Source organism: Sceloporus occidentalis, unplaced genomic scaffold (genome assembly GCF_023333645.1).
Source record: "Sceloporus occidentalis isolate IW3139 unplaced genomic scaffold, rSceOcc1.0.p SCAF_3, whole genome shotgun sequence".
Taxonomy (NCBI): Eukaryota; Metazoa; Chordata; class Lepidosauria; order Squamata; family Phrynosomatidae; genus Sceloporus; species Sceloporus occidentalis.
The window spans coordinates 186,680,902-186,695,325 of NW_028316983.1; the positions used below are offsets into that span (position 1 = coordinate 186,680,902).

Sequence of the window (14,424 nt, forward strand, 5' to 3'; positions counted from 1 at the left end):
CCTTTGTGACTGGCAGGTTTCTATAAAAGGTATTTTGTTGTTAGCACTTTTCCTGCTTCATGACAGCCATTTTGTGATGGTGCCCACAAACATTTCCCAGATCTCTGTATGAACCCAGTAGTACAAAAATGTGGATGACCTCTAGTTTACACCATAATCTTGGATGTTTATCACACTATACTCTTAAAGTGCTACTATTCCACTTTGACTGCTCTAGCTGCCTCCTGTTGCATTCTGGGATTTGCAGTTTTAAGGAGGAGTATTTAGAATTCTCAGGCAGAGAACTTCTCTGCCTGAGAATTCTAAATACTCCTCCTTAAAACTGCCAATCCCAGAATGCAACAGGAGGCAGCTAGAGGAGTCAAAGTGGAATAGTAGCACTTTAAGAGTATAGTGTGAGAAACATCTTGGTATCAACTTTCATTTTGTGTTCTATACATTTTATTACACATAAGTGATAGCTGTAGATAGATCAAAAACATTTGTTGGAATAATTTTAAATCTGTTGGTATGGGTGTTTAAGAAAATGTTCATTTATGAAATGGCATTAAAATGCATAACGATGATTAAGAATATCAAATCAGTGTTCTCCATCAGAAACAACTATCTATAATTGTGAAAATCTACTACTGTTAGAGGCCATGTCCTAATGGCATTTAGAAATGGGCTGAAAAGTACTTTTATGTCACAATGATGTGGGTTTTCTGATAAAGTTCCCATTGCCTTGAATTAGTGGGAGCTCAGATATACAGTGGGCCCTTCCCTTATGTGGCGATCCATTCCGGATCCTCCCACGTAAGGGAAATTCCGCATATGCTCACGCCCCATTGCAAACAATAGGGCGCGTGCTTGCGGTACAACACATCATGGGCACGCACACCATTTATTTGTTATGCATCTTCAGTGTATGCTTGAAGCTGTGTATGGTGTGCCCGCATATGGTGCCGGCGCACTGTATATTGTGTATTGGACTTATACAGTAGTCTCTCAATTATCCATCCTTTGGTCATCCAACATTCCGGATTATCCAACGTGCGGTTGCTTGGAGTGGCTGTAGGCATTTCCACACCCCCAGATATGCCCCCAAACAAAAAAAAGGTTGTTACTGTAACCCAGTGCTTCTCAATTATTTTCTGTCATGCCCCCCTAGGAAGAAGAAAACATTTCGCGCCCCCCGCGCGACTGTAAATCGTATCATTTGTCTATAAAATTGTTATAAGTACACCTCTGCATAACGGAGCCTCGCGCCCCCCCGGGCGGCCCGCCCCACTATTTGAGAAGTACTGCTGTAACCTTACTGCAACGTTATTTTTACTGTTATTGCAATAAAACTTCAATACGTTTGCAATTCACAGTGATTTCAAGGCTTTTCTTGGACCCTCTGGATTATCCAACATTTTTTGCTATCTGCCTGTTTATGTCGGATAATCGAGACTCTACTGTTTATAGAACAAAATTAAAACATTAGTAAACTTAATTTAATGTGCTGAATATTTTCCCAGTAGCCAATATGATCTGAACGGAACTAGATGCTTTTTTTTAAAGGGGGGGATACTTTGTATATATGGATGTACTATTTTAACTGTTGTAAGCCGCTTTGATTGTTTTAACAAAAAGCAGGGTATAAATAACAATTTTATTTATTTAAAATACGAATATACATGAATATTTGAATAAAAATATGCATACAAAACGAACAAAATATTTTTATTCATATACTATGCCTGGGTGGGGGGATGAGAACAGCTTGTAGATGTAAAGTGGGTCACAAGGGTAAAATGCCTGAGAACCACCAGTATAGTGGTTTGAGTCTTGGACTATCACTCTGGAGACCAAGGAGCTGTGCAGACTTGCCCCTAAAGGATAGCCTGTAGCTGCCCCTTTTACAGCCAGATTGGGGCCATGACAACCGCACGCTGCTGCCCCTATTTGGCTTTAGCAGGGCACAATAGCTGCAGCTTTACGGCACTCCTTTTGGCACTGCGTTGTGTGGACTCAGTTCTAGAGGAGAGTTGTGATGCCACATGCAGTGTGGAGCAGTGCACGGTGTCATGCCCGCCAGGGGACAGAGCCCCCAAGGAATTTAGACCCCACATGGTTGTGGAAATTTGGCAAGTTACTCTCTCAGCCTCAGAGGGAGGCACTGAACAAACCCCACTCTGAACAAAGCTTACCAAGAAAATCCTGTGATAGGCTTGCCTTAGGATCGCCATGTCACAAATGACCTGAAGGCACACAATGACAACAACTAGCAGGAGTACTAGCAATACCAGTAGCCAAAGTGGTGTAGTGCTTTGAGTGCTGAACTAAGACTCTGGAGACCAGGATTCAAATCCCTGCTCAGCCATGGAAACACACTGAGTGACTCTGAGGAGGTCACTCACTCTCAGCCTGAGAAAACCCTGGAGAAGATTCTCTGGGATCCCATGGTTGTTGTGTGCCTTCATGTCATTTCCAACATATGACAACCCTAAGGCAAATCTATCACTTGGCAAAATTTGTTCAGAGGGAGTTTACCTTTGCCTTCTGCTGAAGCTGAGAGAGTGTGACTTGCCCATTGGGTTTCCATGGGGATCTGAACTCGTAGTTTAATGCTCAAACTACTACACCACACTGACTCCTAGTAGGATAAAGATTGGATAGCAAAAAATAAATCTTTGAACACACCTATCTGTGTAGAAAGAATATTGTAACGCTGTGGCAGAGGTGCTCCGAAAACCATCCCTCGAAGTTTATCCATAGGAGGTGCTTTATTTTGAAGGCCTCCAAACTTCCCATTGCTGCGAATTCTGTCTCCTTCTCTTGTCAGTAAAGTTGGGCAATGTGAAATTTTCACAATCTGTATATAAAGAAGCAAAACTTATTTAATTAATCAGTGACACGTCAGTGACATAGCTATTCTTTTAAAATTCAATGTTGCTCACTGTTGAAAGGTAATTATACAAAGTTTCTGCTTAGAATTAGTTATTTATATCCAAAAAAATCCCTCAAAAATATAAATTTAACAGTGTCAATGTATCAGCTGTAAATACTGCCTAATGTACTAGTTAGCAATGGTAGCCATCCTAAAAGTACTAGGAATTCCCTTTCTTGGAACTAGTGAAAGTAGGAACAAACTAGGACGCTGGATTTCTACAATGAAGGTCTATTCTTGATTGTGAGGCAAAAACCTCACAGTTTGGACAACATCTCTCATTGTTCAGACAGAAGCAAAGAATTACAGGACCTAAAGTTGGCTCCTCCTTCAGGGCCAACCTTAAGAATGAAATAACTAGAAGAGAAAGACCAAAGGAATACAAACAGGAAAGAACAAACTAGAGCTAAACATATAGCACACTAAGGAACCTCCTTTGAAGAGAGTTAGAGGATAGTCAGCCACTTTCTGGATGGGGGTGCATTCTTCCTTGTAGCCAACCAAGAATGGTTCTTCAGGGTAAATGTCTAATGTTCCATTCCCTGGCTGATGCAAGGAGGAATTCACATAGTTTGTGACATACACAAGTTATCCAGATGCCCATAATTGTTACTGATTAAGAACTGGAACTACACTTTGAAACTTCATTCTCACAAGGCAGCATTGCTGCCATTTACTTCTCTATTTCTAACTTAGTGTGAATGTAACTGAGCAGCTTTACAAATTCTAGCAGAGAAACATTTGTAAGAAAGTGCTACAAGTATACTGAGATTAGATGTCAAGAATGTTTTATGTGTCATAGGCTAGGGTGACATATTCCATAATTTCATATACAATAGAGAGTTTGGAAAAACTAGAACAGTAGAACCGAATGACACTAATAAAGATTCAACCTGTCTGAAGTGCTTAGTTTAGAGATGTTCTCTTTGAGAATACTAGAAATGTCTAGATCATGCCCAGCTCCCTCTGAAGTGTTTAAAGACCTTGGACAGAAAGAGGGGAAATTATTTCATGTAAGCAATTAAAACAGAGTTATTATTAGGTATAAAAACAGAGATTGAGGCAAAGTGCTATGAAGGAAATCCTATATTGCCTCTATAGGCAGATGCTGCTGAATTGTTTGAGCTATTGTAGTTATCTTGATTGGCAAACACAATCCCATTGAGGGGAGAATTTGGCTGAATTCTATATTCATGCCATTTGCAGTGTGCAATAAATAGATTTGATCATGATGGGATTTAATCTCATCTTCCAGAGAACGGGAGAGTGGTCCCTATAGATGCTGTGGGCCATTAAAACCACTGCCTTGCCCGACAGAATTCTGACTTTTTACAGGAGAATGTATTTGAACTGGGTTGGAAGCAATTAATGATTATATAGAAAGGAAATTTCTAAGTTAGGAACTAAGCTCAATGGCTCAAATAGAGATTGACCAGGATCCTCAAGACTCTATGTTCCAAATAGGTTCAAAAGAGCTGTCATTCCCACAACAATCTGTCCTCCATACAAGGACAGCTATATACCTAGATACATCACAGAGGGCAACATGAAAGCCAGTATTTTCCTTTTCTGACTATTGGAACATTAGATCATTCACTGGCAGCCTGGAGGAAGTCAAACATGATTTTAACCTCTGCTTTCATTTAATTTACCTTTTTTTACCACTTGACAAAGAACAAACCAGTGCACTACACTCCAGATTCATTGTTTAATGTCAGCCATGCAATTGAGGCCAGACTGAATCTTGGCTTAAAGGCTTCTTTATGTTAGAAGATGGCAAGATCACTGCACTGCAAGTGGCACCAGATACCAATAAGAAGTAGCTATCTAGAGCATTCCTAAAGTCCAGTAACTGAGGGAATAATAATTTGTTACAGTCTAAAGAATCCTGCTACTAAAAGCAACATCTATACAGTCCAGAAATTCAACTCAGTTCTTACTGAAGCAAGCTACTGTCCCCTTAACTCTGCTGAGACAATCTCCCTGATCCCATACAATGAGCCATAATCCATTCTGGCACTGTTCCACTATAAGGTGCCTATTAGTCAGCTTATTAGTATAAAATTCAATATTATTTTTCTTAGGGATTTCAGGTGGAAAGCCCATGTAAGTAGCATCATTAAACTCCTTGGTATGCTGAAAATAAAACTAAATCACATAATGTTACAATACATACCTCTTTTCTATAATGATTGGCAGCATCCAGATTGTCAACAATAATAGTATCTCCTAAGAGCATCCCAAACACTAAAATTAATGAAATGGAGAGACTTCAATACAGGATTCAGAATGTTAATCATTGTGTAGACCAGTTTCAATTTACAATAATGCATCAGCAGACTGAACATCAACATTAAATGTAAGGTTGGTATTTACCAGGAATGGATGAATGGAGGACAGCCCATACATTCATAGGTTATTCCCTGCATACCAGCTGACAATGAGGAGTGCAAAGTTCTTTTTAGTTATGATTGTTAACTCTTCTCTGTTCCACAACCACATTATTAGAAAGTTTTGCCTGTTCTATTAAGTCATTAATGGCACCTAGAAGTTTGTTAACAAAATAATTAGGAAAGAGCTGTGTGTGCATGTGTGTTTAATGTGTTGTCACATCTCTGGATGGAGATGGATCCAAGAATGATCTGTCACAGTGAGTAACATCCTGTCATTCTCTGGATGGCACAGAGGAACAATCAGTGGACTCACGGAACATATGTAAGCTTATTTAATTGTCTGGATAGGTGTAGCTACCTATTTTCTACTTTACAAAGTGCAACACCGTGCAACCAAAAGCCATGTGTGCAAATTTATGCTTGTCTATTTTGTAGTGCCTTATAAATCCAGAGGGTTATTTTCACCCTGCTGAATTGCAAACATCTTTTAGTGATGCTGACATATACGCATGTATAATTCTAGAAATATTAGTTAAAAATCAGCTTAAAAAACCTGGGTCAACTTATCGATGGGTCCGTGCAAGTACTGTACCTTTCTTTTATCAAAATAGAAATCATCCCCCTCTTTGAGTAGAGTGGTGCAAAGTGAGAGCTTAGTCCATCCTGGGAGAACCTAAAAGGAACACTGACTCACTCTCTCTTCTACAGCTTTGCTTTTGGCCTTTTTGAATGCCTGGATGGGAAAATGCCATCATTTTTCTTTGCTTCTTCCTTTACATCTTTTTTACATGTTCCTAAATTTTACCTTCAACTTATCCACGAGTCATATCAAAATCCATAATACTGACCCCAAAACTTGCCCTTGACTTATACATGAGGTGAACTTATAGTCAAGTATATACAGTAAGCTGCAGTTGTTGCCACTGAATAAGTAGACTGTGACCAAAACTGTGGCCTTGCTACCTTTGCATAGTCATACACTGCCACCGAACAATAATTGATTGTGTTGCTCTCTTTCCTAACAGAAATGAACAGTGATTCTACATGTCTAATATGGTTTTTTTCTTTTAATACAGACTTTTACTGTCATTTTCACATCCAAAGTATGCTACTTACTTTCTAAAGGATGTGCCAGATATAGACAAAAGGTGGGCAAAATGTATAACATGTACATAGTTCTTTGTGGGTTTTTCAGGCTATGAGGCCGTGTTCCAGAAGGGTTTATTCCTGACATTTTGCCAGCAGCTGTGGCTGGCATCTTCAGAGAATGCTGGCATGGAAAGGAGCGGGGTATATATACTGTTGGTTGAAAGGAGGTGATTTGCATGTTAATCCGTGTATTGTTCTGTTGTTGAGTGGCAAGGCCTACAGGATGTCCATTTATTTAATGATCCATTGTCTGCTGGGAATCCCCCTTACCCTGGGGGGTTTGCATTTGCAGAGTCCTGATTTTTGTGTTTTTCAGGACTGGTGGCCAAACTTTGTTTACTTTAAGGGTTTCTTCTTTCCTGTTGAAATTGTCCAGATGTTTATGGATTTCAATGGCTTCCCTGTGCATTCTGACCTGATAGTTGTTGGCATGGTCCAGAATTTCAGTGTTCTCAAACAGCATTTTATGCCCAGGATGGTTTATAATGTGTTCTGCTACTGCTATTTTTGTGGCTGACCAGTCTGCAGTGTCTCTCATGTTCAAACACTGTGTTTGTATGTAGACTTGTTCGCAGCTGCACAGTATGCAGTAAACTCCTGTAGCCGTGAGAGAGTCTCTCCTGTCCTTCGTTGAGTGCAGCATTTGCTGGATTTTCTTAGTTGGTTTGTAGACCATTTGGAGATTGTGTTTCCTCACCAGTTTCCCTATTCTGTCTGTGATTCCTTTGATGTATGGTAAAAATGCTGGCAAAACGTCAGTAATAAACTCTTCTAAGACAGAAAAACACACAAAAAACTACTGACGCCGGCCACGAAAGCCTTTGACTTCACATATAACATGTCTAGCTGCCCATCAATTTGGCCAGAAGGTTGGGTCTAATGTTAAAGGTGTCTTCATAAAACCTACACAAGTCAGGATTGATTGACAGTGCAGCAAATTCTAAAAGTTAATTTAAAGGTTGATAGCCTCCAAGTGGCTCAAATGGTATGCTTGTCAACACATTCCAGTCCCATGTAGGGAATTTCTGAATGGTTAGAGGAGCCTTAAGTGTTATTTCTTTAGGAATCTTTTTATGTGTAGATAGGTTGATCTTGTCTAATAACATTAATATTGTCTTTTTAGTGTATTTGGTTTGAGACCTTTTGATATTCCTTCCTGCAAGAATGATAGCACATGTGTGATGTCCACTTGTCATAACTATACTGTAAGTGCAATGTACCATGCCCTAAACATTTTCCAAGTCATGTTGGAGGTAATCTGAGTAAATATATTTTGGGATATATTGCTCTCCATGGGGGATCTGTTCCGGACCCCCCCCCCTGCAGATAGCAAAAAACTGGGATCTTAAGTCCCATTCTTTTCAATGGCCATGTGCCCATCCCCCTTATTTATTTGAAATGGACCATGAACTTACTTGCCTCCCATCATATATAGATGGATTTTGAATTTTTCTTGCCATATATGTATAGTTCCTTTTGGCTACAGAGAATGTTATTTTGCATATTGTATATATGTCTTTCTATTTAACTGTATACCTTTCCATTTTTCATAACTGTAATAAATATTATATTCATTTGTTGTTTGCCTTGTTCATACGATGGTCTTTTATGTCCTTTGCATTTGGAGCAGAGATCCTGCCCTTTTACTGTTGATTATACAGATCCTTGATGGACTAAATCTGGTATTTGATGGAAATGATGTGGTTCCAACACTGACAGACACCACTTGAGCTCCCTGGAATCTTTTTTTGGTAAGAATAGTCTGTATTATTAGTAACTCCTCTGGCCACATCACATTATTAATGTAGCATCATGAAATTCTGCTTTTACCTTTTCATCTTTTGAAAAACTCTTTTTAATTTGAAATTCTCACCAGAGAAAAATAGGTCTACCTAAATCTTGTTGGTTTGGGCTCCATTCTCCAGGTGAGATTTTGTGTCTGCTTAGAAAATCCAGCTTCTGATTTAATGTCCAGTTTAGATCAATTGTTGCTAATGAATTCTTGTCCCAATGCAAAATTCTTCCTGATTTTTTATGAGATGTTGAGAACAGGGTCCCAATGGGTACAAAGGTATACTTTCACTGTCATATTCTCTGGGTAGATCTGAACATCCAGATCTGTTTAATGGTTTGCTCTAGAATTTTTCCTGGTATTGTTGTCAGGCTAACTGGGTGGTAATTGTTCTCTTTTTTCCCCTTTCTGAAAATGGGGACAACATTTGTCCTCCTCCAGTCTGCTGAAACTTCTCCTGTTCCTGTGAGAAGACAGGGTGAGAAATTAATGCTGGAGCAGGGCCATCAATCAGTGGCACAGATAACTGGTCCATCAATTCTTTTTCAAATGTGTAGATTTTACTGTATCCAAAGAACCTCTTTAAATTAGGAGATTTTTGTTCCCTACTCAGATTCAATTAAACATTTCAGGCATTGTAATGTGTATGATTTGTAACAGAATTTTCTGTATCATTGATGTTGCTTTATTACTTTTTTTTCTTAATTTTCTTCCTTATCTAAAATTTGATCTGTGTGTAAAGCTAAATTTAACAGGACTTTTAAATACAGACATTTAAAACACTCTACTTCAAAGAGTCTGGTTTTGCCACTGTTTTTATTGGAGTCTATTTTTGAGGATTCATCATATACTCTCTGAACCACCTTCAGAATCTGAATCCAAGTCTAAAATTTCCTTTTTGTCAACTGAGGCATTTTTATTTTTACTGAATTAACTACATGTCTGGATTTTTGCATGCATTTCTCAGGTTGTTATGGAATTAAATTAATAACTATCTCCTTGTTTTGTGATTTTGAACAAATTAGTTGCCCTGACACATTTCTTGTACCTCTGATGAATTTAAACAGCCATCTCTGTTTACTTCTGTGCTATGCAATTGTTTAGAATGCATTCCTAATCTACTTTACCTTAGAATTGTTGTTAAATCATGCTGAGTAAAGTAATTCATTGAATTAAGTAAATTATTAAAATTTATTGTATTTAAAATGTTTTGGTTATCAAGTTATTTTTGTATTCATGCTTGGAATTCTGCATTTACTATGCCTTTCACTATATTTCTGATTATTGATACTGGAATGTGAAGCCTGTGCTGCTGCACAAGTCTCACTGTGGCTGAATCTATTTTCCTGTACCTTTGTCTAATTTTTGGCAAACACAGACATAAGATAATGTAAAAAAATGCTCTTGTGCACTTTTTTTGTGATCTGAGTTTAGAACTGGTGAATTCAAGATGGCGTCACAGTTGTCCTACCATCCTCTGCACATCCATTTATTCCCTTTAGATCCTTTTGTGGTAAGTTTAATATTTTCCTTTCCTTTAACTTGTTTATGTTTCTTTTCCTTTTCCAACTCAATCTTGGTCATTTTCTTCATCAACTACAACCAGTGATCTTCGGGGAGAATTTTGACGTTTCATCCTCTGGTTGCTATTTCTTTCTCTCAGCAGGCAAGTGGGACTCTTCTCTGTCACTATCTAATCTTGTAATTTTCACTTTTTAGTTGCAAAATCACAAGACATATTTTATATTTATCTTTACATAAAGGTTGTAAGAAAGAGGAAGAGAGAGAGAAAAACATGACCAGCTGGCAAAGCAAGAAAATAAAAAAATGTTAAGAGAGAGAGAGAAGAATCAATGGACCAAATGGAATTAGAACTTTGGGTCTCCTGTCATGATCGGTTGACAAAGGAAATAACCCATTAATTGTAAGTTGCTCCTTCAGTCAGTCTGAGAATTAAAAATTATGAGATCCTAACAACCCTACATGAAAAGATCTCTGGACTTTGGTTTGTCATAGCTTTCTTAATACATTGCTCTCTATATGGTGGTTAGGGATAGTAAAGTAATTCTGGAGGGTGCCACTTGGGGGCTGGTGTTTTGTTTGTGTGTGGTCTGTATGTGCCTTCAAGTCACCTACTGACTTGTGGTGACCCCATAAATTTCATAAGGTTTTCTTGGATATAATGCCTCATGTGATATTCTGAACAACACCTAGTTTTCCTAGCTGTAAAGCAGTGGGGTGGGAAAAGAGGGAGATATAACCTGAAAGAAAAACTATTTGTCACAAAACATATGAGGCCTGCTTACTTCTAGTAAAGCTACAGTTGAGAAAAAGTCCCTCCTATGAAGGAGTCTCCTTCCTGCTGCCCTCTCTGTTTACTAGAGGAGGTACTTCTTCTCATCTGCCAGAAACCCATACAGCAATCCAGAGAATTTTTTGTTTCTCTTGCTATGACAAGATTTCAACCCACTCAGTTTAATAATCTGTTGCCACTAAGCTTATTTTTGAGCAATTCAGCACCACATTTTGCCCACTTAATGACATTTACCTGTGTGGCAGTTCTCTGTATGTTCTGGAAATGTTAGCAAGTTCCTGGCAAATACAGGATTCCCCATAGGCTTGAAATAGTTTTTTCCATTTCGTAGGTGAGGTAAAGGCCTGGCCAGAAGATTAAAAAAATATTTTATTTTTCTATATCTGTTGTTAGTTTTAACACATGAAATAGTATATAAAATCTTGTTAACATGTGGCTATCCTGTTGCTGAATACTGAGATTTCCATGAGCAACCAGAATTACAACACAAAGCATACAAAGCAAAGCTATACATGAAAGCTTGAAAAAATCACCATCGGGATTGTGCAGATGCAGTTTATGGCAAACTATTTTTGTCCAGCTCTTACTCTTTTGAGTAAATCTTGTGAAAGAGAGAGGAATACTGGAACTTAACCGTGATATACCTATGTCAGCTGCCTCGAATCCCAGGTTGTGGGAGTAAAGTGGGACTGGCCCCTCCTTACTTATCAGACCTTCTTTCTCCTCACCTTCCCACTCGGGCCCTCCGTTCTGGTAGTCAAGGGTTCCTGTCTCAGCCCAGGATTTCCTCTGCCCCATCCCGGATTCGCCCCTTTTCACTTGCTGCCCCTCACTCCTGGAACCTTCTTCCCCCACAAACAAGAGCCATCACTTCTTTAACTAGCTTCAAAACGGAGTTGAAAACCATCCTGTTCAGAGAAGCCTTCCCAGGCATTGGATAATTGTCGCTTACTATCTGATGTTCTTTTGTGCCTGTTTATCGAACCATTTCCTGTATTGCTATGTATTGTATATGTATTATCCTACTTGAGAGTATGTATTTTCCCTGGAAGAAGATTAACCTTCCATTTTGAAGCCAAGCCCCCCTCCAGTCCATCTGCCTTGGTCCAGGCCTCGGAGGTAGAGAGGAACTGCTAGACCTCTTACCTTTTCCCGCCACCACTCCCTTCTCCGTGTCATGTCTTTTTAGATTGTAAGCCCGAGGGCAGGGAACCGTCTAACTAAAAAGATTGCATGTACAGCGCTGTGTAAATTTACAGCACTTCATAAATAAAGCTTAATAATAATAATAATAATATATCCCATAAATAAATAAATAAATTTAATTATATTCATTTTATTTTAATTCTACATTATCAGCTGCCTTGGTTTTCACATTGGGAGAACAGTGGGATACAAATTAAATTAAATTATAAAATAAATAAAGTAAAATAATACACAGTTTACAAAAGGTATCTTTTGATGAGTTGCTCTTCTAAACACTCTGATAAGCATTATGCTTAAAATGGTGCCCTGGAAGACTTACTGTGAAAGTCCATTCTTGCCAAGGAGAAGAACTCATCCATGAATGGCCTTCTGTATATACTCATATATTAAGTCTAGAAATTTTAGACAAAAAATTGACCCAAAAAAACTGAGCTGACTTATCCACGGGTCAACGTAAGTACTGTACTTTAACTCTTATTTAAAAAGGAAGAGCATAATATGTTGTGATGGATCCCTGAGGGCAAAGCCCTGTGCGTGACTCTTACTCCCAGGGAGTCCCTTAAAAACAACTTTTCTTTCGCTGCCACCACCCAGTGAATATTTATTCGTAGCCCCACAGCCACACCTCCCTACACACACACTGGGACTTGTGAGGGATAGAGAGAGAGATCTAGTTTCCTTTCTTGCTAACCCAGAGCAATTAGTAGCCGAGTTCAGGCACGTGTATACGAGTAGAGAGACAGTAGATGCTTTTAAAAGAAAGAAGTTAATTTTAAAGGAATAGTGTAGAATATAGAGGTATCATTCGTGCAAGAGCCTCCTTGCCTTGCAGGCATAGAAGTATGCTATAAAGTATTCATTTCAGGCAAGCTATTGGATAAAACATAATAAAAACCTAGACGCACTAACTAACACACTTTTCCTGAGCTACTCACACAGTGATGGGATTTGTAGTCCGTGTTGAGTTTTTCGGATACCAGGAGCTGCCCTCATGGCCTAACTCCACTGGCATCGCTTTGCCTGTGTGCAAGCACACAGCTGGTTTCCCCAAAACAAAACCAAGATGGAGAACAAAGGACGCATGGTCCTACAGGGGTATTTAAAGCCCTCTCTTTGAATCTTCTTGAAAAGGCCGCGCTGCCACTGTTGATTGGCCAAGTGAGCCTTACGTCAGCTATGATGTAGCTGCTCATTAGCATGTGATGTCAGCTCTCATTAGCATGTAACTCCCCCCAGGTTAACCCTTTGTAGTCAGGAGAAGTTTCCAAATGACCAGATGACCTAGTCATCACATATGTCCTGGAAGCACTGATTCCCCTCTATTCTCTCATCTATCCAGCCTTTAGGATGAGCACAAACAGTTGTGATTGTTGGAATTTTGTAAGCTGTTTGCCATTGTTTTCCTTGCTTCATCCTTTAGATCCTTTGTGACATGTCCCTAAGTTTTACCCTCGACTTACCCACACGTCATATCAAAATCCATAATTTTGGCCCCAAAACCTACCCTCAACTTATACATGAGGTCGACTTACATATGAGGAATTTTAAAATATCAGAAACATAATTTGAAAATGAAACATTTTTGAAATTAGGAAGGAATACATAAACTTACTTGTTCCAGTCTGGTAGATTTTTCTTATAAATAGAATCAAGAGGCAGTACTTGCTGTCGCCCTTGGGTTTCATCAAAGATACGGCGGGCAGCAGAAGTTGTTAGAGTGATTACACAGTCCATATCACTTGCCAGATGCCAAGAGATGACCTTTGCAGCTTCATTATCTTCAATGTGTGCCAAGTGTGAAATCTGACAAAAAATCCAAATAATGTATTTAAGAGGATGAGTTTTCAGCCCATTAGGAGGAAGGATGAGTTTAATATCCCCTTTCCTTTAGCTGAGCTAGAAGGAAAAGCCATCTCTTCTAATCCTGAGGAACAGCTATCTCCCTTAGAAGATTTTCTTTTTAGGTTGCTATAGAAAGGAAAGTTGATACAAAAACCCATCTGAGACTACTCTTCTCTTGATCTCACCACACTTTTCTACTGTTGGTAATGTTAGAATGCACTGCAAAAAATTTTTAAAAAAAAAGGGGGGGGGGGAAGCAAGATTTTGGTACAATCCAGTTTTATATAGTCAGATAAAAATTACATTTGACAAAACCTCCACAAACAAACAGGAAGAAGGCTTGTTCACATTATATGATGTGATAGATATGTGATAGAAATGGACAAATTTTATCAATTATTAAAGTACAACTCCTTAGAAAAATTTAATAATGTATGGTCTACAATATTTAACTTTTTTTTTACAAAATACATGGTGTAAATAGCAGTATTGGATTTCCAGACAGAGAATGTTTAAATTGATGATAAGGGGAAATCTATGTTATTATTATTTGAAGGGATAGGAAGCATGATGCTGAAATTTGGATGATCAAGTTAAAAAGAGAAAGTAGATGGAGTTACATGAAACTGTTACTTTTAAAGAAAATCATCAAGTTAACAAAAATGGAGTGGTGCTGGCACAGACAAAGTGAGAATGACATATAAATGATGAATGAATTAAATAAGTTAGTGAAGGTATGAGAAAGTGTGAAGGTATGCATGTGAAGGTATGAGTAATATTAAAGGGAATTTTATGAAGGGTAAGGAAAGGATAT

General features: G+C 38.6%; 1 protein-coding gene across 3 annotated transcripts in view; it reads right to left on the reverse strand.

Annotated features, from left to right (window-relative positions):
* Positions 1-14,424, reverse strand: part of SMCHD1 (structural maintenance of chromosomes flexible hinge domain containing 1) — a 137,926-nt gene that overhangs the window by 6,932 nt on the left and 116,570 nt on the right. For all 3 annotated transcript variants that reach the window (XM_089517128.1, XM_089517129.1, XM_089517130.1), the window contains 4 exons: positions 13,381-13,571; positions 10,797-10,906; positions 5,091-5,161; positions 2,668-2,839 (listed from right to left, as the gene is read on the reverse strand). In XM_089517128.1, coding sequence (XP_089373254.1) covers positions 2,668-2,839; positions 5,091-5,161; positions 10,797-10,906; positions 13,381-13,571 — 544 coding nt within the window. The remainder of the gene's footprint in view (positions 1-2,667; positions 2,840-5,090; positions 5,162-10,796; positions 10,907-13,380; positions 13,572-14,424) is intronic.